The following is a 27,160-nucleotide window of genomic DNA, read 5'->3' on the forward strand; positions in this document are numbered from 1 at the left end:
GGTGGGGCACAGTCCCACACCCACCTGCCCAGCCTCACAGGGACCCCCAGGGGTGTGCAGCCCCCAGACCCATTTCACACTCACAGCAGAGCCCCAGACCCACCTTGCAGCCACCGCACCTGGGTGGCACGGCCGTAGCCCTCATGGTCACAGACCCTCACAGCACCCCTGGCACTGTCCATACTCACTCCCACAGGGACCCCCATGTGTGTGCAGCCCCCAGACTCATTTCAGAGCCCCCAGACCCACCTTGCAGCCACCGCACCTGGGTGGCAGGGCCGTTAGCCCTTGTCACTGCAGGGGGACAATCCTGCTCCCACAGCCTCCCCCAGGGGGTGCGCAGCCCCCAGACTCATTTCAGAGCCCCCAGACCCACCTTGCAGCCACCGCACCTGGGTGGCGGGCCCGTAGCCCTTGTCGTTGCGGGCGGCGATGCGGAAGATGATGGCCGGCTTGGTGGTGTGGTCGATGTGGGCGCTGGCCAGGCTGGAGGCCGGCACCAGGCACGAGGGGCTGGGCCCGCAGTAGACCCTCATGAAGGCCAGCTGGGCGCCCCCCCCCGCGCGCCTCGGGGCCCCCCCCGGGCCCCCCCTGGATGGCCAGGTACACCGAGTACTCGGCGATGCGCCCCGACGTCACCGACGGCGGCTCCCACGTCAGGTGCGCCCCGTCGGGGCTCTGGGGACACAGGGGGGGGACAACGGGTCAGGTGTGGGGGGCATGGGGGACAGAGGGACACGGGGGGATCAGGGGGGCATGGGGGACAGAGGGACATGGGGACATGGGGGGATCAGGGGGGCATGGGGGACAGAGTGACATGGGGGCAAGGGGGGACAGAGGGACATGGGGGGGACAGAGGGACATGGGGTTAGGTGTGGGCAATATGGGGGGACAGAGGGACATGGGGGACACAGGGACAGGTGTGGGGGACACAGGGACATGGAGGGACAGAGGGGGACACAGGGTCAGGTGTGGGGGACATGGGGGTCAAGGGGGACACAGGGTCAGGTGTGGGGGACACAGGGACACAGAGGGGTCAGGGAGGACACAGGGGACATGGAGTCAGGTGTGGGGGACATGGGGGACAGAGGGACAAAGGGACAAAGGGGACGCAGGGGGACACTGGGTCAGGCGTGGGGGACATGAGAGACACGGAGGGGCCAGGGAGGACACAGGGGACACGGGTTCAGGTGTGGGGGACATGGGAGACAGAGGGGGACACAGGGAACATGAGGGGACACAGGTGTGGGGAACATGGGGGTCAAGGGGGACACAGAGGGGACAACGGGTTAGGTGTGGGGGACATGGGGGGTACGGGGGGCTATGAGAGGTGGGGGACATGGGGGGACACAGGAGGGTCCCTGCTGTGGGTCCAGGGTCCCTGTTATGGGTCTGGGGTCACCCTGCTGATCCTGATGGCGCAGGGCGCCCCTGGGAAGCTGGGCAGGGATGGGGTTGGGTTGGGTCAGGTCAGATTGGATCAGGTCAGGTTGGGTTTGGGTTGGGGTTGATGTTATGGGCTCCCCATGGGTTGGGGTCCCCGTTATGGGTCTGGGGTCCCTGTTTTGGGTCTGGGGTCTCTGCCAGGGTCACCTTGCTGATCTTGATGGCGCAGGGCGCCCCAGGGAAGCCGGGCAGGGATGGGGTTGGGTTGGGTCAGGTCAGATTGGATCAGGTCAGGTTGGGTTTGGGTTGGGGTTGATGTCATGGGCTCCCCCATGGGTTGGGGTCCCCGTTATGGGTCTGGGGTCCCTGTTTTGGGTCTGGGGTCTCTGCCAGGGTCACCTTGCTGATCTTGATGGCGCAGGGCGCCCCGGGGAAGCCGGGCAGGCAGGTTTTGAAGGCCGACAGCTCCGAGAAGGGCCCGCGGCCGCAGGCGTTGAGCCCGGCCACGCGGAACTTGTACGCCGTGCCCGGCTGCAGCTCCTGGCGGCGCAGCTGCGAGTGGTCCGGGACCCCGAGGCGTCGTCCTGTGGGGACAGGGGGACACGGTGGGGACATGGGGACAGGAACACTCCCAGAGCCAGGGACATGGACAGAGAAACCCCCCAGACATTGGGGACAGCCCATGGCACCACAGCTGCGAGTGGTCCGGGACCCCCGAGGCGTCGTCCTAGGGGACAGGGGGACACGGTGGGGACACGGCGAGGACAGAGAACCCAGGGTTGTCCCCCATGGGTGTCCCAGAGCTGTCCCAGGGCACGTCCTCAAAGCCATGAGCCTGTCCCAGAGCTGGCCCTGGATGTCCCCAGAGCTGTCCCCAGTGTCCTCAGGGCTGTCCCCCATGGGTGTCCCCAATGCCATGATCCTGTCCCCAAGGCTGTCTCCATGTCCCCAGGGCTGTCCCCAGAGCTGTCCCTGGTGTCCCAGAGCTGTCCCCAGGGCTGTCCCAGGGATGTCCCCAATGCCAAGAGCCTCTCCCAGAGCCGTCCCTGTGTCCCCTGGATATCCTCAGGGGCTGCCCCCATGTCTGTCCCTGGCCATCCCAGGGCTGTCCCTGTGTCTGTCCCCCATGTCCCCATGCCTGTCCCACGTCACTCACGTCAGTCGGGGGAGCGTCACTGGGGGGCAGGAAGTAGTGGGTGACCATCATGGTGGCGCCCTTGATGACCCCCACGTCTGTGCCCATGTCTGTCTCTGTGTCCCCAGGGCTGTCCCTGGCTGTCCCCGTGTCTGTCCCCGCGTCCCCACGTCTGTCCCCATGCCCGGGGTCACTCACATCGGCCGGGGGCGCGTCGTCGGGGGGCAGGAAGTAGTGGGTGACCATCATGGTGGTGCCCTTGATGACGCCCACGTCGAACCACTGGTTCTCCTTCTTGGGCAGCGCCTTGGGCGGCGCCCCTGGCTCCGGCTTCTGGCAGGGAGAGGGTTTGGGGAGTTTTAGGGGGAAATTGGGGATTTTATGGGGGAAATTGGGGGATTTTATGGGGGAAAATTTGGGGGTAAATTGGAAGAATTTTGAGGGAGATTTTAGGGAAATTCCTGGTTGGATTTAGGGGGGATCTATGAGGATTTCTGGGGAATTTTTGGGTGGGTTTGTGAGGATTTTGGGGGTGATTTTTGGGTGGGTTTGTGAGGATTTCAGGGGGGACTTTTGGGCGGATTTATGAGGATTTTGGGGGTGATTTTTGGGTGGGTTTATGAGGATTTTTGGGGGGGATTTTTTGGTGGATTTGTGAGGATTTTGGGAGAGATTTTTGTGTGGGTTTGTGAGGATTCTGGGGGGGATTTTTGGGTGGGTTTGTGATGATTTTGGGGGTGATTTTTGGGTGGGTTTGTGAGGATTTTGGGTTGGATTTTGAGGTGGATTTGTGATGATTTTAGGGGTGATTTTTGGGTGTGTTTGTGAGGGTTTTTGGGGAATTTTTGGGTGGGTTTGTGAGGATTTTGGGGGGATTTTTGTGTGGGTTTATGAGGATTTTGGGGGTGATTTTCGGGTGGGTTTATGAGGATTTTGGGGGGGATTTTTGGGTGGGTTTGTGAGGATTTTGGGGGGATTTTTGGGAGGATTTGTGAGGATTTTTTGCTGGATTTGTGAGGATTTTGGGAGAGATTTTTGTGTGGGTTTATGAGGATTTTGGGGGTGATTTTCGGGTGGGTTTATGATAATTTTGGGTTGGATTTTGAGGTGGGTTTGTGATGATTTTGGGGGTGATTTTTGGGTGGGATTGTGATGATTTTGGGGTGATTTCCAGGTGAATTTCCCCCCTCACTCACCACGGGGGTGCTCTCGATGCCGTTGGCCACCTCGGCCAGGGCGGCGGCCGCCTGCAGCTTGGCGGGGCTGGGGGCAACCGTGGGGCCTGGGGGGGCCACGAAGGCGCTCGAGGGGGCCAGGCCTGGGGGGGGGGCCACAAAAAATTGGGGAGAGGGCTTAAAAAAATCCCCACTGCATTCCTCACCCACCCCAATGTCAGCAGTGGGGTCACAAACCAACCCTAGGGGTGCCCCCCCCCTTGCCATGGGTGCCCTTCTAAGGGGTCCCAAACCCCTCCATGGGTGTCCCCCCACCCTTTCTGGGTCTCCCCCCTTTCTGTGGCTGCCCCCCCTCCATGGGTCCCAGACCCCTCCCCACCCCCTAAACACACCCAAAAGACCCCCTCCCCAAAAGGGTCCCAAAGCCCTCCATGGGCCCCCCCCGGGACCCCCTCCACCCCATAAACATCCCCTAAAAGGACCCCCCCCCCCAAAAATGGGTGCTCCCCCACGGATCCCAGACCCCTCCCCACCCCACAAACCCCCCTTAAAGGACCCCCAAAGGACCCCATTTCCCCCCACCACCATTGCCATGGGCGAGGGTCCCCCACCACCAAAGGACCCCATTCCCCCCAAAATTGCCGTGGGCAGGGGTCTCACACCCCCAAAGGACGCCTTCCCCCCACACCCCCCCCCACACCCCCAAAGGTCCCCATTTCCCATTCCCCCCTTGCCATGAGTGGGGGTCCCACCCCCAGATCCCCCCCCCAGGTGTCTCACCGTCGCCGGGGGGGGGCAGCAGGGCGGCGGGGGCGCCCCCCCCGGGCACCGTGCCCAGCTCCCCCAGGCCGTTGGCGTCGCCCGCGGGGTCGTTGAGGCTGTCGGCGGGGGCCAAGGCCTCGGTGGGCAAATGGGGAGGGGGCGCGGCCGCCTGGGGGGGCGCGGCGGGGGCGGGAGGGGGCGGGGCGGGGGCGGGGGGCGCGGGGGGGGCCGCGGGGGGGGTCCCGGCCTCGGCCAGGTGCTGCTGGTGCTGCACCAGCGCCGCCAGGTCCTGCTGGGTCAGCACCAGGGGCAGCGCCCCCCCCGCGCCCCCCGCGGCCTCCGAGACCCCCAGGGCGCCCCCCAGCTCCGAGGGGCCCCCCCCGGGCTCGCCGGGCTCCAGCGGCTCCGATGTGCCTGTGGGGAGGGGACAGACAGCGGGGACAGGTCAGGTGTGGGGTCACTGGGGTCATCGCAAAATGTACCCTGTGGGGTCATCCCAAAACCCACCCCATGGGGTCATCCTAAAATCCAGCCCCAACCTGCCTGTGGGGTCATTGGGGTCATCCCAAAACCCACCCCATGGGGTCATCCTAAAATCCAGCCCCAACCTGCCTGTGGGGTCATTGGGGTCATCCCAAAACCCACCCCATGGGGTCATCCTAAAATCCAGCCCCAACCTGCCTGTGGGGTCATTGGGGTCACCTCAAAATTCAGCCCCCCACCATGGAGTCATTGGGGTCATCCTAAAATTCAACTCCTCCACTGTGGGGTCAGCCCAAAATCCACCCCATGGGGTCATTGGGGTCAGTCCAAAATCCACCCCATGGGGTCACTGGGGTCATTCCAAAATCCACCCCATGGGGTCATTGGGGTCACCCCAAAATTCACCCCATGGGGTCATTGGGGTCATCCTATAATTCAACTCCTCCACTGTGGGGCCAGCGCAAAATCCATCCCATGGGGTCATTGGGGTCAGCCCAAAATCTACTCCGTGGGGTCATTGTGGTCATCCCAAAATTCATCCTATGGCCTCATCCTAAAATTCAACTCCTCCACTGTGGGGTCACCCCAAAATCCACCCTGTGGGGTTATTTGGGTCAGCCTAAAATCTACTTTGTGGGGCCATTGGGGTCACCCCAAAATCCACCCCCCCCACCATGGGGTCACTGAGGTCAGCCCAAAATCGACGCCATGAGGGTCCCCAAAATCCACCCTGTGGGCTCATTGGGGTCACCTGAAAATCCATGCCATCATCCCAAAATGCACTCCATGGGGTCACCCTGGTCCCCACTGTGCCACCCCCATAACCATGGGACCACCCACCATGGGACTGAGACCCCAGTGACTGCCCCCAAACCCCCCCAGGACCCCCCAAAGCCCCCCCAAACTGACCCATGACGGCCTGCTGCGCCGCCTGCAGCACGGCCTGGATGGCCAGGGCCTGGGCCTGGGGTCACCACCATGGAACTGCCATGACCATGGGACTATCCCATCACCCCCAAAACCCCTCAGGACCCCCTAAATGCCACCCAAACCCTCTCAGGACCCCCCAAACTGCCCCAAAACCCCCCCAAACTGACCCATGACGGCCTGCTGCGCCGCCTGCAGCACGGCCTGGATGGCCAGGGCCTCGGCCTGGGGTCACCAGCATGACCATGAGACCACCCCAGGACACCCCAAACCCCTCTCAGAACCCCCCAAACCCCTCAGGACCCCCCCAGACTGACCCATGACGGCCTGCTGCGCCGCCTGCAGCACGGCCTGGATGGCCAGGGCCTGCGCCTGCGCCTCCTCGCTGGCCGCAGCCGCCGCCGCCGCCTCGGCCGCCGCGGTGACCGCCAGCTCCTCGGGGGTCAGCCCCGGGGGTCCCCCCGCGCCCCCCGCCTCGGCCAGCAGCTCGGGGGGCAGCGCCAGCCCCTCGGCCGGGCCGCCCTCGGCCGCGCTCGGGGGCAGCACCACCACGGCCAGCGGCTCCGGGGAGCCCCCGGGCTCCGACCCGGCCTGGGCAGGGGGCGCGGCCTCGGGCCCGGGGGGCGACGGGGACGTGGCCGAGGCTGAGGAGGGGTCCTGGGATGGGTGGGGGTCTCCAGGAGGGGTGGGCGTGGTGGTGGTGGTGGTGGTGCTTGGGGGGGTCTCGGGGGGTGCCGGGGGGGATTCGGTCAGCGACGAGATGGTCTGGGGGGGGGGGGAAAGGGGAGAGGAAATGGGGTTGGGGGGGGAGAGATGAAGAGACCCCACCCCACCACCCCGAAATGGGGACTTGGGGGCCTCCAGAGGCACCAGGAAGTCCCGGGTGGCAGTGCCACGGTGCTTAGGGCACCCTTGGTGTCACCAGAGCTCCTCCCAGTGTCCTCAGATCTCCCCACAGTGTCCCCAAACCCCCTCCCAGTGTCCCCAAAACCTCCCCAACCATGGTCCCAGTGAGCTCCAGTGTCCCCAAATCCCCTTTTAATGTCCCCAAAGCCCCTCCCAGTGTCCCAAAATCCCTCTTCACTGTCCCCAAACCCCCTCCCCAGTGTCCCAAACCACCTCCCACTGCCCCCAAACCCCTTCCAATGCCCTCAACCCCCCCTCATTGTCCCCAAACCCGCTCCCAATGTCCCCAAATCCTCCCCCAATGTCCCCAAACCCCTCCCCAGTGCCCCTAAACCCCCTTTTTAATATCCCCAACCCTCCCCAATATCCCCAAATCCCATTTTAATGCCCCCAGACCTCCTCCCAGTGTCCCCAAATCCCCTCCCAGTGTCCCCTAATCCCCTTTTAATGTCCCCAAACCCATTTCTAATGTCTCCAAATCCCCTTTTAATGTCCCCAAACCGTCTCCCACTGTCCCCAAACCCCCTCCCCCCTGTCCCCACCCCCCTCCCCAGTGTCCCCAACCCTGTCCCCAGTGTCCCCAGCCCTGCTCACCGGCACGGCCGGCCCCGGCGCTGGCGTGGACTGAGTGACCGTGGTGACCGCCCGGGGCTGGGGGGTCCCGGTGCCGCCGCTGGGGCCGGGGCTGGGGGTCCCGGGGGGGGGCACGGGGGGACCCCCGGCCTCGCTGGGGGGGGTCTCCCCCTCCCCCTGCCCGTTGGCAGCCGGCGGGGGGGGCTCTGTGGGGACAACGGGGAGGGGTCAGCGAGGCACCACCCCAAAGCAAGGACGATTTGGGGACAATCTGGGGACAATTCAGGGGTCACCTTGGCTGGCGCCCATGCTGGCGGTGACCGTGGTGGCCGTGGCCGTTGTCCCCGTCTCGTGGGTCTCGCAGGGGGGGTTGGAGCAGGCGCGGGGGGGGCTGGTGGCAGCGGTGGTGGCACAGGGCGGGGGCGGTGTCACCCCCTCGGTGGCGGCCGTGCCGGTGGCACCGCTCTGGTGGCTCTGGCAGGGCGAGGAGCCCGCTCTGGTGGTGGCCGTGCTGGTGGTCCCGCTCTCGGGGGTCTCGCAGGGGGGGTTGGCACAAGGCGGGGACCCCCCCGTGCTGGAGGTGGTGGCCGTGGTGGCAGCGCTGGTGGCCGTGGTGGTGTCACCCGGCCGGGAGCCCGCGGTGGCCGTGGTGGCCGTGTTGGTGGTCCCGGTCTCGTGGGTTTCACAGGGAGGGTTGGAGCAGAGCTGCGACGATGTCGTTGTCACCGTGTTGGTCGTCCCCGTCTCGTGGGTCTCGCAGGGGGGGTTGGAGCAGGGGGGGACACCTCGAGGCGGTGGCACCGCTGCTGTCCCCGACTCGGGCGGGGGGCGCGAGGTGGCCGTGGTGGTGGTGGCCGTGCTGGTTGTCCCCGTCTCGTGGGTCTCACAGGGCGGGTTGGAGCAGAACCGTGTCCCTGTCGTTGTCACCGTGTTGGTTGTCCCCGTCTCGTGGGTTTCACAGGGCGGGTTGGAGCAGAGCTGTGACCCTGTCACTGTCACCGTGTTGGTTGTACCCGTCTCGTGGGTTTCACAAGGAGGGTTGGAGCACAGCCGTGTCCCTGTCGTTGTCACCGTGTTGGTTGTCCCAGTTTCATGGGTCTCACAGGGCGGGTTGGAGCAGAGCCGTGTCCCCGTGGTTGTCACCGTGTTGGTTGTCCCCGTCTCGTGGGTTTCACAAGGAGGGTTGGAGCACAGCCGTGTCCCTGTCACTGTCACCGTGTTGGTTGTCCCTGTTTCATGGGTCTCACAGGGCGGGTTGGAGCAGAGCTGTGACCCTGTCACTGTCACCGTGTTGGTTGTCCCCGTCTCGTGGGTCTCACAAGGAGGGTTGGAGCACAGCCGTGTCCCTGTCACCGTCACCGTGTTGGTTGTCCCCGTCTCGTGGGTCTCGCAGGGCGGGTTGGCACACAGCCGTGTCCCCGCGGGGCTCTCACAGCTCGCCGTGGTGGCCGCAGTGACCGTCCCCACCTCAGGCTGTCCCCAGGGCGTTTGGCACGGGGCGGCCTCCTGCGTTTGGCACGAGGTGACACCGCTGCCACCACCACCACCACCGCCGCCGCCACCATCGGGGGGACACAACCGCGCCGTCATCGTCGTCCCCGTGGCCACCGTCTGCTGCGTGGGGCAGGGCGGCGCCCCCGGCGTCCCCAAGCGCGCCGTCCCCGCCGCCGTGGGGGTGTTGGTGGTCCCGGTCTCGTGGGTCTCGCAGGGGGGGTTGGAGCAGGCCCGGGGCGGCGCTGCCACCACCGCCGTCCCCCCGCCCGCGTCCTCGCAGAGCTGCAGCTGCAGCTGCGCCCCCGTCCCCGTGCCCACGTTGGCCACCAGGCTGGTGGTGGCCGTGTTGGTCGTCCCCGTCTCGTGGGTCTCGCAGGGCGGGTTGGAGCACACCAGGGTGACGGTGCCCGGGGCGGCCTCGGCCGGGGGGGGCTCGGCCAGGCTGCCGCCCCCCGAGGTGGCCGCGGGGGGACCTTCGGCCGTCGGGGACGCCAGGATGGACACGGGGAGGTCGTGGACGGGCTGGGCCTCGACGCCGCTGGGCGTGGTGATGAGCGTCACCTGCGTGGGCTGGGACACCGGCTGTGTCCCCACGGGGGGGGGTCAGGGCAGGTGGCACTGAGCACAGGCACCGCCCCCTGTCCCCAGCCTCAAAGCTCTGTGACCCCCCCGACCTTGTGTCACCCCAAATTCCACAGTGTCCCCTCCCTACTCCTGTCAGCACAGCTGGGGCTGAGCGGCATTTGGGGACACCTCAGATGTCCCCAGTGTCACCAATGTCCCCACTGTCCCCTCACATGCGTGGTACTGGTCAGTGTCCCCAGTGTCCTAAATGTCCCCAGTGTCCCCCCTGTCCCTAATGTTCCCTCACCTGCATGGTGATGGTCGGTGTCCCCAATGTCCCCAGTGTCCCCTCACCTGCATGGTGATGGTCGGTGTCCCCAGTATCCCCCCTGTCCCAAATGTCCCCTCACCTGCATGGTGATGCTCAGTGTCCCCAGTGTCCCCCCACATGCATGGTGATGGTTGGTGTCCCCAGGTCCAGTGTCCCCCTAGTGTCCCCTCACCTGCATGGTTGATGGTCAGTGTCCCCAATGTCCCCAGTGTCCCCTCACCTGCATGGTGATGGTCAGTGTCCCCAATGTCCCCAGTGTCCCCTCACCTGCATGGTGATGGTCGGTGTCCCCAATGTCCCCAGTGTCCCCTCACCTGCATGGTGATGGTCGGTGTCCCCAATGTCCCCAGTGTCCCCTCACCTGCATGGTGATGGTCGGTGTCCCCAATGTCCCCAGTGTCCCCTCACCTGCATGGTGATGGTCGGTGTCCCCAGGCCGCCCCCGGCCGCGGTGGCCGTGATGGCCGCAGGGTTCAGCACCTGGCTGGACAGGGTGGCGATTGTCCCCAGCGTGGTGATGGGGGTGGCCAGCGAGGCCGTGGCGCTGTGGCCACCTGCCCCTCCGGCCAGGCTGGTGGACACTGTCCCTGTCACCGTCCCCAGCGTGGTCACACCTGCAGGGGACACGAGGGCCGTGAGTGACCGGTCAGGAAAGTGACCCCAAAGTGACCCCGTGGTGACACAGTGACCCCATGGTGACCCTTCCCCAAGACAGTGACCCCCGCCCCCCAAGTGACCTCCTGGTGTCCCCCCACTGTCCCCATGACCCCTTCAATGAGTGGGGGTCACTCTGGGGGTCACTGGGTCACCTCAGTGTCCCCATGGTGACCCCTCCAGCGACCTCTCAGTGACCCAATGACCCCCTGGTAACCCCCCACCCCTACCAGTGGTGTCCTTGACCACAAGTGACCACCCCAGTGACCCCTGGATGGACCAATGACCCCCCCAATGACCCCTCCAGTGACCAGTGGTGCCCTGGACCACCAGACTGGTCACCCCAGTGACCCAGAGGTGACCCCTGACCTTAGTGGTCACCCCAGTGACCCAGAGCTGACTCTTGACCACCAGAATGGTCACCCCAGTGACTCCTGGATGGCCCAATGACATCTCCAGTGACCGGTGGTGCCACTGACCACCAGACTGGTCACCCCAGTGACCCAGAGGTGACCCTTGACCACAACTGACCATCCCAGTGACCCACAGATGACCCAATGACCCCCAGAGTGACCCCCAACTCACCGGTGGTGCCCTTGACCACCAGAATGGTCACCCCAGTGACCCAGAGGTGACCCGTGACCACAAGTGACCACCCCAGTGACCCAGAGGTGACCCGTAGATGACCCACTGACCCCACTCACCGGTGGTGCCCTTGACCACCAGCGTGGTCACTGTGGGCTTGACGGCCGAGACGGTGACGGGGGTGACCAGCCGGACGCCCCCCATGGGCACCGTCCTCAGGATGGTCCCCGGCTGGCCCGGGGCTCCCTTCAGCACCACCTGGGGACACGGGGACAATGGGGACACCGCTGTCACCTGGGGGCCCTCGGGGCCGGGACCCCTTGGGGACAGCCTGCCATTGTCACCAAACCCCCCTTGACATTATCATCAATGTCCCCAAACCCCCCTTGACACGGTCACTGATGTCCCCAATCCCTGAGGTGACCACATTGGCGTCCCCAATGTCACCAAACCCCCCTTGCCACTGTCATCAATGTCCCCAAACCCTCAGGTGACCCCATCCCGGTGTCCCCAAACCCTCCCCATGTGACCCCTCCCCTGTCCCCTCCATTGTCCTTGAACTCTCCCAGTCTCAGGTGTTCCCAGGTGTCCCCAGGGTGGCTCAGGTGTCCCCAGGTGCCCATTCAGGTGTCCCCAGGGTAGTTCAGGTGTCCCCAGAGTAGTTCAGGTGCCCCCAGGTGCCTGTTCAGGTGTCCCCAGGTGCCTGTTCAAGTGTCCCCAGGTATCCCCAGGTGCCTGTTCAGGTGTCCCAGGGTGGTTCAGCTGTCCCCAGGTGTCCCCAGGGTGGTTCAGGTGTCCCCAGGTGCGGCCTCACCTGTGTCACGCCCTGCTGGCCGTGTCCCCCGCCCAGCTTGGGGACAGCCGTGATGATCTTGGCGGGGGTGCCGGTGCCCGAGGTCATCACCTTGGTGGTGATGATGGTGATGGGCGACTTGATCCCGGGGCTGCTGGTGACACCTGGGGACACCGGGGGGTCAGCGGGGTCATGGGGGGACATGGGGGGTGACAGGGGGGATCACAGAGGGACAGGGACATGGGGGGTCATGGGGGGACATGGAGGGGTCAGCAGGGTCATGGGGGGGGTCACAGGGGGACAGGGACACAGGGGGTCACGGGGGGACATGGAGGGGTCAGCAGGGTCACGGGGACATGGAGGGGTCAGCAGGGTCACGGGGACATGGAGGGGGTCAGCAGAGGGACAGGGACATGGGGGAGGTCACAGAGGGACACAAGGGGGTCAGCAGGGTCACAGGGGCATGGGGGGACAGGGACATAGGTCAGGGGGGACATGGGGGGGTCACAAGAGGGTCAGCAGGGGGACAGGGACACACACAGGGGGGACAGGGCAGGACATGGGTCAGGGGGACACGGGGGTCACCCCCTGTCACTCACTGGTGGCCCCTGACTGGGTGGCGATGGCGGATTGAGGGGATGGGGGAGTTTGGGGGGTCTCAGGGATGGTTCAGGGATCTCAGGGTAATTTGGGGAGGGGTCTCACTCACCAGTAGCCCCCAGATGGGTGATGATGGCCGACATGGGGATGGTTTTGATGATGGGGGTGATACCAAGGATGGGGTCTCAGGGAGGTTTAGGGGTCTCAGGGAGGTCAGGGGTGGTTTGGGGGTCTCAGGGAGGTCAGGGATGGTTCGGGGGTCTCGGGGATGGTTTGGGGGTCTCAGGACGGGTTCAGTTAATTTGGGGAGGGGTCTCACTCACCGGTAGCCCCCGACTGGGTGATGATGGCCGACATGGGGATGGTTTTGATGATGGTGGTGGTGCCGGGCTTGGTGGTGCTGGGGGACACGCTGCTGATGCCCAGGATGGTGGGGGGCTTGGCCGCCCCCGCCCCCGCCTGCGTGCTGGTCAGGATGGTGGTGGGCTTCCCCTCCCCCGACGTCACCAGCTTCAGGATGGTCCCCGCGGGCAGGGGGCCCTTGGTCTGGGGAGGGGGACAGCGAGGGGAGTGGTCATTTGGGGAGGGGTCACTCAGGGGAGTGGTCATTTGGGGAGTGGCCACTCAAGGAGGGGGTCACTCAGGGTAGGAAGTCATTCAGGGGGGTGGTCACTCAGGGAGTGGTCACTCAGGGTGGGGGTCACTCAGGGTGGGGGGTCACTCAGTGGGATGGTCACTTGGGGAGTGGTCACTTGGGAGGGGGTCACTCAGGGAGTGGTCAGTCAGGGGAGTGGTCACTTGGGGAGTGGTCATTCAGGGGAGTGGTCACTCGGAGGAGTGGTCACTTGGGAGGGGGTCACTCAGTGGGATGGTCACTTGGGGAGTGGTCACTTGGGGAGTGGTCATTCAGGGGAGTGGTCACTCGGAGGAGTGGTCACTTGGGAGGGGGTCACTCAGGGAGTGGTCAGTCAGGGGAGTGGTCACTTGAGGGGGGGTGGTAATTTGTGGAGTGGTCATTCAGGGGAGTGGTCACTTGGGAGGGGGTCACTCAGGGAGTGGTCAGTCAGGGGAGTGGTCACTTGAGGAGTGGTCAGTTGGGAGGGGGTCATTCAGGGTGGGGGTCACTCAGGGTGAGGGGGTCACTCAGTGCGATGGTCACTTGGGGAGTGGTCACTTGAGGGGGAGTGGTAATTTGTGGAGTGGTCATTCAGGGGAGTGGTCAGTCAGGGGAGTGGTCACTTGGGGGGGGGTCACTCAGGGAGTGGTCAGTCAGGGGAGTGGTCACTTGGGGAGTGGTCATTCAGGGGAGTGGTCACTCAGAGGAGTGGTCACTTGGGAGGGGGTCACTCAGAGGAGTGGTCAGTCAGGGAGGTCACTCAGTGGGGTGGTCACTGAGGGAGTGGTCAGTCAGGGTAGTGGTCATTTGGGGAGTGGTCATTCAGGGGAGTGGTCACTCGGGGCTGTGGGGGTCACTCAGGGAATGGTCAGTGAGAGGAGGGGTCACTCAGGGGAGTGGTCAATGCAGGAGACAGTGGTCACACAGGAGTGGTCACTCAGGGGGTGGTCATTCAGGGGGGTGGTCACTTGGGAGGGGGTCACTCAGTGGGACGGTCACTCGGGGAGTGGTCACTCGGGAAGGTGGTTACTTGGGGGGACGGTCACTCGGGGAGTGGTCACTCGGGGCTGGGGGGTCACTCAGAGGAGTGGTCGGACAGGGAAGTGGTCACTCGGAGAGTGGTCAGGCAGGGAGGGGAGGCAGTCATTCAGGGGAGTGGTCACTTGGGGAGTGGTCAATCAGGGTGGGGTCACTTGAGGGGGTGGTCACTCAGGGGAGTGGTCAGACAGGGGAGTGGTCACTCAGGGGGGAGTGGTCAGTGAATTTTGGGCAGGGACTCAGAGGCTTGAGGGGTTTCAGTGATTTGGGGTAATTTTGGGGTATTTTCGGGGTGATTTTGGAGTAATTTTGGGGGCAGTTTTGGGGTAATTTTGGGGGATTCTGGGGTGTCACCTGTATGATCTGGGTGACGGGGCCGCTCCAGGCCTGCCCGGTGACAGCTGAGGGGGTTTTTGGGGGATCTCAGAGCTTTGGGGATAATTTGGGGGCAGTTTTGGGGGATTTTGGGGTGTCACCTGTACGATCTGGTGACGGGGCCGCTCCAGGCCTGCCTGGTGATAGTGAGGGGGGATTTTGGGGGGGGGTCTCAGGGCTTTGGGGGTAATTTTGGGGGCAGTTTTGGGGGATTCTGGGGTGTCACCTGTATGATCTGGGTGACGGGGCCGCTCGAGGCCTGCCCGGTGACAGCCGAGCTCTGCACAGGTTTCGTCTGCACCACCGACATCACCTTGCCCAGGTTGGAGATCTGGGGGGTTCAAGAGGGGTCAGAGACCCCCCCCCCCCAAATCTGTGTCCCCCCCATATCCCCCCCCCAAATCTGTGCCCTCCCCATATCCCCCTCCCCAAGACCCCCAAATCTGTGTCCCCACCCCACCAACGTCCCCTTCTGTCCCCAAATCCAGGGGTCCATCACCCCAAACCCCCCCAAATTCATGTCCCCACCCCCCCCAATGTCCCGTGTCCCCAAACCTGTGTCCCCTCCCCAGTGTCCTCCCTGTCCCCAAACCCCTGTCCCCCCTAATGTCCCCAAACTTGTGTCCCCGCCAATATCCCCAAATCCGTGTCCCCACACTCCCAATGTCCCCAAACCCATGTTCCCACCCCCCAAAATGTCCCTGTCCCCAAAGCCATGTCCCCCTCCACCCACTATCTCCCCTGTCCCCAAACCCATGTTCCCCCTCAGTGTCCCCCCCGTCCCCTCCCCAATGTCCCCAAACCCATTTCCCCCCCGTTCCCAAACCCATGTCCCCTCCTCAATGTCCCCCTCTCCCCAAACCCATGTCCCTAAACCTGCGCCCCCCACCAATGTCCCCCCCAACATCCCCAAACTCGTGTCCCCACACTCCCAATGTCCCCAGATCCATGTCCCACCCCACAAATGTCCCCAAACCCGTGTCCCACCCCCTGAATGTCCCCAAACACGTCCCCCCTCACCAGGGCGCTGCCCCCCGGCACGGAGATGGGGCTCTTGACCAGCGTGATGGTCTTGGTGACCCCTCCGACCACGGTGGTGACCACCTGGGCCTGCTGGGCCACCGTCACCGTCCCCGACTTGTGCACGGTGATGATGGGCCGGGTGGCCGCGTTGGTGGCCGCGGGTGACGCCCCCGCCGTGCCCACCTGGGCCGCCGCCGTCTTCAGCATGCGCGTGGCGGGGTTGCTCACCTGGGGGGACACGTGGGGACAGCGTTGGGGACACGATGGGGACATGTGGGGACAGCACAGGGACAGCGTGGGAACGTGGGGGGACATTGAGGGGACATGGTGGAGGACATTGTGGGGAGATTGAGGGGACATGGTGGGGACAGGGCGGGGACAGTGTGGGGACACAGGGGGACATGGTGGGGAGATTGAGGGGAGATTGAGGGAACACGGTGGGGACATGGTGGGACATTGAGGGGACATGGTGGGGACATGGGGGGACATTGAGGGGACATGAGGGGACATGGTGGAGGACATTGTGGGGAGATTGAGGGGACATGGTGGAGGACACGGCGGGGACACGGCACGGACACAGGGGGACATGGTGGGGACATGGTGGGACATTGAGGGGACATGGTGGGGAGATTGAGGGGACATTGAGGGGTCATGGTGGAGGACACGGCGGGGACACGGCAGGGACACAGGGGGACATGGTGGGGACATTGAGGGCACAGTGTGGGGACACGGTGGGGACATGTGGGGAGATTGAGGGGACAGCATGGGGATACGATGGGGACATTGTGGGGATATTGTGGGACATTTTAGGGAGATGGAAAGGACAGAGTAGGGACATGGTGGGGACATGGTGGGGACAGCGTGGGGACATTGAGGGGACAGGGTGGAGACATGGTGGGGATACGGAGGAGACAGTGTGGGGACACATGTGGAGATCAAGGGGACATGTTGGGGACAGCATGGGGACATGGTGGGGACACAGTGGGGAGATGGACATGATGGGGGATGTTGTGGGGACAGCGTGGGGACACCCACAAGGCTGCTGGTGACACCACGGCGTCACCTCAAGTCACCCAGTACCACCCCAGTGCCACCCAAGCCCTGGTGACACCACGGTGACAACGACACCCCCCAGTGCCACCCCAGCCCCCGCAGCGTCCCCTACCATGACGGGTGACGAGGCCACCTTGACGGTGGCGGGCAGGGTGGTGGCCCCGGGGGTCACGGCCACCGTCTTGACGATGGTGGCCCCGGCGGGGACGCTGAGCACGGTGGGCGCCGAGGCCGGGGGGATCTTCTGGGTGGCCGCGGCCGCTGCGGCCAGGGCGGCCATGCCGCTCATCTGGGGGCTGCTGCCGATCACCTGTGAGGGGACACACCTGAGCACACCTGGGGACACACCTGGGGACACCTATGGACACCTGGGGACAGCTAGGGGGACACCTGGGGGCTGTGGCTGCTGCAGCCAGAGCGGCCATGCCGCTCATCTGGGGGCTGCTGCCGATCACCTGTGGGACAGGGGACACCTGAGCACACCTGGGGACACACCTGAACAACCTGGGGACACCTGGGGACAGCTAGGGACAGCTGGGGACAGCTAAGGGCTGCGGCCAGGGCGGCCATGCCGCTCATCTGGGGGCTGCTGCCAATCACCTGCGAGGGGACACACCTGGGGACACCTGAGCACACCTATGAACACCTGGGGACAGCTAGGGACACACCTGAGCACATCTGGGGACACACCTGAGCACAGTTGGGGACACACCTGGGGGCACCTGAGCACACCTGGGGACACCTGAGCACACCTGGGGGCACAGCTAAGCACACCTGGGCACAGCTGGGAGGGCACCTGCTCACACCTAGGCACATCTAGGGGCACCTGGTCACACCTGGGTATACCTGGGGCACGCCTGGCACAGCAACGCGACACCCAGGAACCCCCTGTGTCACCCATGTACTCCCTCTGTCACACCTGTGTCCCCAGGTACCCCCTGGGGCTCACCTGTGTCACACCTGTGGCCCCACTATCCCCCCAGGGATCCCTCCCTCAGTCCCCAACCACCCCCAGGTCCCCTCCCCGTGTCCCTGACCCCCCCCCCAGGACCCCTCCCCATGTCCCCCCCCACCCCGTCCCCCCAGGTGTGCCCAGGTGTGCCCGCTCTCACCGTGCCCTGGGGGCTCTGGGTGGGCACCACCATCCTGACGCCGGCGGGCAGCGATGTCACCGTCACCGGGGCCTTGCCGGGCCCGGCCGAGCGTACCGTCACCAACGGGGGCCCCGCGGTGGCCGCAGGGGGACCGGTCACCTTCAGCACCGCCGGGACACCTGGGAGGGGACACGGGGGTCAGGGTGGGGACAGGGACACACAGGGACATCCCCCGTGTCACCCTCAGCAATGCCGGGACATCTGGGTGGGGACAGGGACACCCAGGGACATCCCTTGTGTCCCTTGTCACCCTCAGCACCCTCCTGTCCCTCTCAGTGTCCCCGCCATCCCAATGTCCCCCCCATGTCCCCAATATCCCCTCCATGTCCCCTTCCAATGTCCCCAGTGTGCTCATCCCTGCCCCACCACGTCCACTGCAATGTCCCCCTTAATGTCCCCATTTCCCAACGTCCCCATCTCTGCCTCCCCCATGGTCCCCCAGTGTCCCCATTCCCCGCCACAATCTCCCCATCTCCCCCCATATCTTCAATGTCCCCATGTTCCAAATGTCCCCATCTCTCCCCCTTGTGTCCTCAATGTCCCCATTTCCCCCCTCAATGTCCCCACAGTGTCCCCATCTCCCCCCATGTCCCCATTTCCCCCCTACAATGTCCCCATTGCCCCCATATCCCCAATGTCCCCATTTCCCCCCTCAATGTCCCCCATGTCCCCATTTCCCCCCTCATGTCCCCAACATCCCCATTCCCCGCCACAATCTCCCCATCTCCCCCCATATCTTCAATGTCCCCGTGTTCCAAATGTCCCCATCTCCCCCCCATGTCCCCACCTCCCCTCAATGTCCCCATCTCCCAATATCCCCATTCCCCCTCAAAATCTCCTCATCTCCCCCCGTGTCCTTAATGTCCCCATTCCACCCCACCACGTCCCCAGTGTCCCGAGCATCCCCATCCCCTCCCCGACGTCCCCCATGTCTCCATCTCCCCTCCGTGCCCCCCCAGTGTCCCCAGTGTCACTCACCAGGTGCCCTCCCCGCCGTGGCCGCTCCGCTCGCCGCCGCCGCCGTTGCCCCCCCGGCCGCGGGCAGCACCTGCAGGGTGGCCCCGGGGGGCGCCGCCACCGCCCCCGCCGTCCCCGCCGTGGCCGCCGCCACCGCCGCCACCCCCCCGGCGGTGCCGCCGCCGCCGCCTGTCCCTGCCGTCCCCGCCGCCGTCCCCGCCGTCCCCACAGCGGCCGCGGCGGCGGCGGCGGCGACGCCGGGCGGGTTGGGGGGCGCGGCGGGCGGGGGCAGCAGGGTGAGCCCCACGCCCCCCAGCTGGGGCAGGGCGGGGGGCGCGGGCGGCGGCGCGGGCGCGGCGGGCGCGGGGCTCTTGGGGGGGTTGGCGGGCACCGAGGGCACGGGCGGCGGCGCGGGCGCGGCGGGCAGCTCGTACTTCTGCAGCTGCAGCAGGTACGAGTCGGCCGTGGGCACCGCGCCCCAGCTCACCTCCAGCGACGTGGTGTTGGCGCGCACCAGCTGCACGCGGCCCGGCGCCGGCGGGCGCTCTGCGGGGAGAGGGGACACCTGGGTATGCCGGGGTACACCTGGGTACACCTGGGGTACACCTGGGTACACCTGGGTACGCCTGGGTACGCCTGGGTACGCCTGGGGTACACCTGGGTATGCCAGGGTACACCTGGGTACACCTGGGTACGCCTGGAGTACACTTGTACCACTCATATCACACCTGGGGTACACCTGGGTACAGGTGGGGCATGCCTGGGTACACCTGTATCATTCATACCATACCTGGGTACACCTGGGTACCTCTGTACCACTCATATCACACCTGGCTACACCTGGGTACACCTGTACCACTCATATCACACCTGGCTACACCTGGGGTATGCCTGGGGTACAGGTGGGTACACCTGGGGTACACCTGTACCGCTCATATCACACCTGGGTACAGGTAGATGATACCTATATAACATCTGGTTCACTTGGAGTACACCTGGCTACACCTGTACCACTCATATCACATCTGGGGTACACCTGGGTACAGGTGGGGCATGCCTGGATACACCTGTACCACTCATAACCCACCTGGGTACACCTGGGTACACCTGGACCACGCATCATATCATACCTGGGTACACCAGGGTCCACCTGTATCATTCATACCATACCTGGGTACACCTGGGTACATCTGTACCACTCATATCACACCTGGGTACACCTGGGGTACAGATGGGTACGCCTGGGGTACACCCAGGGTACAGGCGGGTACACCTGTACCACTCATATCGCACCTGGGGCACATCTGGGTACACCTGTACCACTCACATCACACCTGGGTGACACCTCGGTTACATCTGTGTCACACCCAAGCTAAACCTGGGTTGTAGCTCGGTTACACCTTTGTCACACTTGGGTTACTCACCTGTCACCAGGTACCACAGGTCCCTGCAGCCCCCCCAGGTTGTTCCAGCCCCCCCAGACTCACCTGTCTCCAGGTACCACAGGTCCTTGCAGCACACCTGGTTGTTCCAGGCCTTGCGGTAGCCGTCGCGGCCGCTCCAGATGTACAGGCGGGTGGCGATGGCCACGGCGCAGTGCCCGGCGCGGGCCCGCGGCACGTTGTCCTCCAGCGTCTCCAGCACCAGCGGCTCCCACGCCATCGAGTCTGGGGGGGACATGAGGGGGTCACAGAGGGGTTTGGGGGGGTCACAGAGGGGTTTGGGGGTGTCAGGGAGGGGTTTGGGGGGGTTTGAAGGTGCCACAGAGGGGTTTGGGTGGTCAAAGTGGGGTGTTTGGGGAGGGGTCTGGGGGTTCCTCAAAGGTCTTCAGTACCAGCGGCTCCAAGGCCATCGAGTCTGGGGGGGACATGAGGGGGTCACAGATGGGTTTGGGGGTGTTTGGAGAGGGGTCTGAGGTTCCTCAAGGGTCTCCAGCACCAGGGGCTCCCAGGCCATCAAGTCTGGGGGGACATGAGGGGTTTGGGGGGGTCACAGAGGAGTCTGGGGGGGTCAGGGAGGGGTTTGGGGGGATTTGGGGAGGGGTTTGGGGGCTTCAGAGTGGGGTTTGGGGAGGGGTCTGGGGGTTCCTCCAGTGTCTCCAGCACCAGGGGTGCCCAGGCCATCGAGTCTGGGGGGGCACACAGGGGTCACAGATGGGTTTGGGGGTGTCAGAGAGGGGTCTGGGGGGGTTTGAAGGTGCCACAGAGGGGTTTGGGGGTCACGCAGGGGTTTGGGGAGGGGTCTGGGGGTTCCTCCAGGGTCTCCAGCACCAGGGGTGCCCAGGCCATTGAGTCTGGGGGGCACAGAAGGGTTTGGGGGGGGTCACACAGGGGTCTGGGGGTGTCAGGAAGGGATTTGGGGGGATTTAGGCAGAGGTTTTGGGGTCACAGACAGGTTTGGGGAGGGGTCTGGGGGTTCCTCAAGGGGCTCCAGCACCAGTGGCTCCCAGGCCATCGAGGCTGGGGGGGGCACCCAGGGGTCTGGAGGAATTTGGGGGGCTCAGGGAGGGGTTTGGGGGGGTCACAGAGGGGTTTGGGGGGGATTGAGGAAGGGTTTGGTGGGCTCAGAGATGAATTTGGGGAGGATTTGGAGAGGATTTGGGAGGTGTGGATCTGGGGACAGTTTTGGGGGTCCCAGAACAGATCTGGGGTGGGTTTTGGGGGTCCCAAGCCCCCTCCTCACCTTGGCTGAGGTTTGGGGTGTTTCAGGGTGGGTTTGTGGGGTTTTAGGGTGGATTTGGGGTCAGTTCTGGGGGTCCCAAGCCCCCTCCTCACCCAGGTTCAGGCAGGCCAGGGTGTTGGTGCACTTCCACTCCTTCTCGTGCGTCGCCACCTTCACGTCATCCATCACCAGGGGCACCCACCCCCCAAAAACGTACATCCTGGGGGGGGGAAGAGAGTCAGGGGGACACCCAGAGACCCCCACCTCCAAAATTTTCATCTTTGGGGGGGGGTCACGAAATTGCCCATATCAATTAAAAAATTAAATTAAAACAAAACATCCCCCCCCTAATGACCTCAACCCCTCCCAGGAAGAGGACAGAGACACAAAGGGACCCCCCCAGGATAAAGGGGGGGTCAGGGGGGTGATTTGGGGGTTTTTTTTTGGAGGGGGGTCACCCCCAGACTCACTTGTTGCCGATGGTGGTGGCTGAGTGGAGGCTGCGGGGCAGGGGAGCGACCCCGCTCAGGCTCGGCTTGTTCCAGGTCAGCGTCTCTGGAAACCCCAAAAATGTGAGGAAATGGCCCCAAAATGTGAGGAAATGGCCCCAAAACCACCCAAAATGTGGGAAAACAGCCCCAAAGTCCCTCAGGTTGTGAAGAAATTAACTCAAAATGGGAAGAAACAACCCCAAAATGCGAAGGAACGGCCCCAAAACTACTGAAAATATAAGAAAACAGCCGCTCATGCCCCCGTAGACGCCAACATCCCCCAACGTCCCTCAATATCCTCCATTACCCGGACCCCAAATCCCTTAAAAACCCCCAAAAACCCCCCAAATACCTTAAAAATCCCACAAAACTCTCCATACCAATATCCAGTTCCCCCAGCTTGCAGCCGCTCATGCCCCCGTAGATGCCAACGTCTCCCAGAAATCCCTCACTCCCCTAACTCCAAAACCCCTCCAAACCCCACAAAACCCTCCAAAACCCATTAAAAACCCCATAAAAACCCCAAAACCCCCCATGCCAATATCCAATGTCCATAAATCCCCAGCCTGCAGCCGCTCATGCCCCCAGAGATGTCAACATCTCCCAATGTCCCTCACCACCCTTCATTCCCCTGACCCCAAACCCCCTCCAAACCCCCGTAAAACCCCTCTAAACCTCACAAAAACCCCATAAATCCCTCATAAAACCCCCCAAATCCCCCGTACCAATATCCAATGTCCACAGGTCCCCCAGCCTACAGCCTCTCATGCCCTCTGCCATAAATGCCAACGTCTCCCAATGTCCCTCATTACCCCTCGCTTCCCTGACCCCAAAACCCCCCCAAACCCCCACCAAAACCCCCTCCAAACACCACAAAAACCCCATAAAACCCCCCAAATCCCCCGTACCAATATCCAACGTCCATAAATCCCCCAGCCTGCAGCCGCTCATGCCCCCATAGATGACACTGTCCCCCACTAATCCCCATTCCCCTGACCCCAAAACCTCTCCAAACACCACAAAAACCCCTCCAAACCCCATAAAACCCCTCCAAACCCCACAAACACCCCATAAAACCCCCCAAATCCCCCGTACCAATATCCAACGTCCAAAAATCCCCCAGCCTGCAGCAGCTCATGCCCCCGTAGACACCAACATTCCCCAGTAACGCCCATTCCCCTGACCCCAAAACCCCTCCAAACCCCATAAAACCCCCTCCAAACCCCACAAACACCCCCTAAAACCCCCCAAATCCCCCGTACCAATATCCAACGTCCACAGGTCCCCCAGCCTGCAGCCGCTCATGCCCCCGTAGATGACGAGGCGCGAGCGCCGCCCGTCGCGCTCCGTGTACACCACGGCCGTGTGGGATTCCCGGGGAGGGGGCAGCACCCCGTAAGTGATGGGGATGTCCCAGGCCAGCACCCCCGAGCCCGGGCGCAGCTCCAGCACGTACAGGTCGTTCAGGTACCTGGGGAAAGGGGTATGGGGTCAGCAGATCCTATAAAAAGCCCTAAAAGGGTGGTTGGATATGCGGGAGTACCCTAAAAATGATGGTCAGGAATACGGGATGGCCCTAAAATGTCCCTTATATCCCACAAATGCAGCCAGGGTGGTCCCAAAAACACCTTTGCCCATGCGCGCAGGTGGTTCAGGTGTGTGGGGAGAGGGTTGAGAAGGTCAGAAGACCCCAAAAACACCCTAAAAGGGTGCTTGGATATGTGGGACTGCCCTAAAAGGGTGGTCAGAAATATGGGGTTGCCCTGAAAAGTCTCTTATATCCCACAAATGCAGCCAGGGTGGTCCCAAAAACACCTCTGCCCACGTGTGCAGGTGGTTCAGAAAGTCAGGAGACCCCAAAAAAACCCTAAAAGGGGTGGTTGGATATGTGGGACTACTCTAAAAGAGTGCTGGGGATATAGAACACCCCCAAAAGGATGGCTAGGAATATGGGACACCCCTAAAAGGCGCCTTAAATCCCATTAAATGTACTCAAAGTGGCCCCAAAGACCCCTGTGCCCACATGTGCAGGTGTTCAGGTACCTGGGGAAGGGATTAAGAAGGTCTGGGGATCCCAAAAAAACCCTAAAAGGGTGGTTGGATATGTGGGGCTGCCCTAAAAGGGAGGCTGGGGATATGAGATTGCCCTAAAAGGTGCCTTAAATCCCATAAAACGCAGCCAGGGTGGTCCCAAAGACACCTGTGCCCATGTGCGCAGGCGGTGCAGGTGTGTGGGGAGGGGGTTGAGAAGGTCAGTAGACCCCAAAAAAACCCTAAAAGGGTGTTTGGGGATATGGGATTGCCATAAAAGGTCGTTTAAATCCCATAAAACGCAGCCAGGGTGGTCCCAAAAACACCTGTGCCCACGTGTGCAGGTGGTTCAGGTGGGTGGAGAGGGGGTTGAGAAGGTCAAGAGATCCCAAAAAAAAAAAATCCTAAAAGAGTGTTTGGATATGTGGGACTGTCCCAAAAGGGAGGCTGGGGATATGGGATTGCACCAAAAGGTGCCTTAAATGCCATAAAATGCACCCAGGGTGGTCCCAAAAATACCTGTGCCCATGTGTGCAGGCGGTTCAGAAAGTCAGAAAACCCCAAGAAAACCCTAAAAGGGTGGTTGGATATGTGGGATTGCCCTAAAAGGCCCCTAAATCCCATAAAATGTGCCCAGGGTCCCAAAAACACCTGTGCCCACGTGTGCAGGTGGTTTAGGTGTGTGGAGAGGGGGTTGAGAAGGTCAGGAGATCCCAAAAAAAAATCCTAAAAGGGTGTTTGGATATGTAGGAATTGTCCTAAAAGGGTGTTGGGGGACATGGGACCCTAAAAGGATATTTATGGACACAAGATAACCCTAAAAGGGTTCTCAAATCTCCTAAAATTGACTCAGAATGGTGCCAGCGTCACCTGTGCCCCTGCCAGGGATCCCTGTGTTGCCCCAAAAATGACCCAAAAGTTTTGGGGTCACTCCTGTGCCCCCCAGATGTCCCCAAGTCCCCCATCTCAACCCTATTCTTGGGGTTTTGGGGTGTCCCCCTGCCTTCCCAGTAACTCCCAGGGTTTTGGGATCACCTGTAGGGCCCCCCAAGGGTCCCTGTGCCCCCCGAAAAATGACCCCAATGTTTCAGGCTCACCCCCATGCCCCCCAAAAATCCCTGTGTGCCCCCAAACCAGACCCAAGCCCCCTCCAGTTATCCCCAAGATTTTTGGGGTGTCCCCATGGTTTTGGGGTACCCTAAGATTTTGGGGTGCCCCCTATAAACAACCCCAAATGTTTCAGCCTCACCCCCACACCCCCCAAACCAGGCCCAAGCCCTCCAGTTATCCCCAAGATTTTTGGGGTGACCCTGAAATTTTGGGGCGCCCTGAGGTTTTGGGATGCCCCCTAAAAACAACCCCAGTTTCAATCTCACCCCCACACCCCCCAAACCAGCCCCAAGCCCCCCCCCCTCACAGATTCCCGGGGTTTTTGGGGTTCCTCCAGGGTTTTGGGGTGCTCTGAGGTTTTGGGGTGCCCCTTACCGGGGGATGTTGTTTTTGGGGTCCTCGCTGTCGTTGGCCAGCCCCCCGAACAGGTAACACTTGTTGCCCACCAGGGAGAAGCTGTGGCCCAGCCGGGGACAAGGGGGGGGCCCATTTTTGGGGGTCTTCGCCTTCAGCCGCTTCCACTCCCACCTGGAGGCCTGGAATGGGGGGGGGAGATGTGGGATTTGGGGAGGGGTCTGCAATTGGAGGAGCACCCAGGGGGAAGGGGGACCCCAAAATTGGGGGGTTCAGGGGTCCTGTGGGGGGTCCCAGGTGTTTGGGAGGGTCCCAGGAGGTCCCCAGGTGTTTTTGGGGGGGGGGGGTCCCAGGATGTTTGGGGGGGGGGGGCTTCCAGGGGGTCCCCAAGTGTCTGGGGTGGGGTCCTGAGGGGGTCCCACAGCTTTTGGGAGGGTCCCAGGGGGTCACCCACGGTTTGGAGGAGCTCTGGAATGTTTTGGGGGGCTCCCAAGGGGTCCTCAGGTGTTTGGGGGGGGGGTCCTGAGGGGTCCCACAGTTTTTGGGAGGGTCTCAGGAGGTCACCCATGGTTTGGGGGGGGTTCTAGAATGTTTTGGGGTGGTCCCAGGGGGGGTCCCCCGGTGTTTGGAGAGTGCTCTGGGGAGTCTGGGGAGGATTCCAGGGTATTTGGGTGGGGGTCCCAGGGGATCACTCATGGTTAGGGGGGATTCTCCAGGTGCTCAGGGGGGTTCCCAGGGTGTTCCCCAGGTGCTCCCCACATGCTCAAGGGGGTTTCCAAGGGGGCGTTCCCCACATGCTCAGAGGTTCCCCAGGTCCTCCCCAGGTGCTCAGGGGGGTCCCCAAGGGTCTCAAGGGGGGGGGGGTCCCCCATGGGGTTCCCCAGGTGCTCAGGGGGGTTCCCAAGGGACTCGGGGAGTTCCCCAGGTGCTCAGAGGGGTTCCCCAGGTGCTATGGGGGGATTCCCCAGGTGCTCATGGAGGCCCTAAGGAGTTCCCCAGGTGCTCAGATGGGTTCCCAAGGGGCTCAGGGGGGTTCCCAAGGGGCTATGGGGGGTTCCCAAGGGGCTATGGGGGGTTCCCCAGGTGCTCCCCAGGTGCTCAGAGGGGTTCCCCAGGTGCTATGGGGGGTTCCCAAGGGGCTCAGAGGGGTTCCCAAGGGGCTCAGGGGGGTTCCCAAGGGGCTATGGGGGGTTCCCCAGGTGCTCCCCAGGTGCTCAGAGGGGTTCCCAAGGGGCTCAGAGGGGTTCCCAAGGGGCTCAGGGGGGTTCCCAAGGGGCTATGGGGGGTTCCCAGGTGCTCCCCAGGTGCTATAGGGGGTTCCCAAGGGGCTCAGGGGGGTTCCCCAGGCGCTGTGGGGGTACCTGCAGCTCGTAGAGGTCGTTGCTGTACTTGCCGTACTCCACCATGCCCCCGAACACCAGCAGCCGCGTGCCGTCACACACGAAGCCGTAGGCGGCACAGCCCGGGGGATGTCCCCGCGCACGGCCGGGATGAACCACTGGTTGGTGGCTGTGGGGACGCAGAGGGGACAAAAGGGGGACAAGAACACGGGGGGACAGTGAGAACAGTCCCCTGAACCCCCAGGATGAACCACTGGTTGGTGGCTGTGGGGACACTGAGGGGACAGGGACAGTGAGAACAGTCCCCCGAACCCCCAGGATGAACCACTGGTTGGTGGCTTTGGGGACACACAAGGGACAGGGACACAAAGGGGACACTAGGAATGAGCCCTAATCCCATCCCTACTCTTCCTGTACCCCCAGGTGCCCACCTGTGCTGTACACCTGCAGTTCATCCCCAATGCCATCCCTGTGGGCAGCCCCCCATGCCCCGAGGTGGCACCTAGGTGCCCACCAGTGTTGTGCACCTGCACTTTGTCCCCAGTGCCACCACAGCAGCCGGGAACCCCCCACTGACCCCCCCCCCAGG

General features: G+C 63.2%; 1 protein-coding gene across 1 annotated transcript; it reads right to left on the reverse strand.

Annotated features, from left to right (window-relative positions):
• Positions 1 to 281: 281 nt before the first annotated feature.
• HCFC1 (host cell factor C1) lies at positions 282 to 26,716 on the reverse strand. The gene is given in 28 exon segments (XM_054295399.1): positions 282 to 572; positions 574 to 678; positions 1,786 to 1,935; positions 2,078 to 2,113; positions 2,720 to 2,854; positions 3,718 to 3,839; positions 4,477 to 4,872; positions 5,851 to 5,905; positions 6,025 to 6,093; positions 6,172 to 6,633; positions 7,369 to 7,553; positions 7,641 to 9,423; positions 10,145 to 10,350; positions 11,095 to 11,233; positions 11,790 to 11,932; positions 12,692 to 12,914; positions 14,624 to 14,728; positions 15,418 to 15,648; positions 16,586 to 16,783; positions 17,586 to 17,746; positions 18,606 to 18,900; positions 18,949 to 19,130; positions 20,072 to 20,251; positions 21,359 to 21,465; positions 21,716 to 21,800; positions 22,999 to 23,207; positions 25,253 to 25,413; positions 26,593 to 26,716. Coding segments are annotated over 28 exon segments (6,459 nt in total). The 5' UTR covers positions 26,638 to 26,716.
• Positions 26,717 to 27,160: the final 444 nt, after the last annotated feature.

This window comes from Melozone crissalis, unplaced genomic scaffold (genome assembly GCF_028551555.1).
Source record: "Melozone crissalis strain CALT ecotype California unplaced genomic scaffold, PUWL_Pcris_2 ptg000706l_1, whole genome shotgun sequence".
Lineage (NCBI taxonomy): Eukaryota > Metazoa > Chordata > Aves > Passeriformes > Passerellidae > Melozone > Melozone crissalis.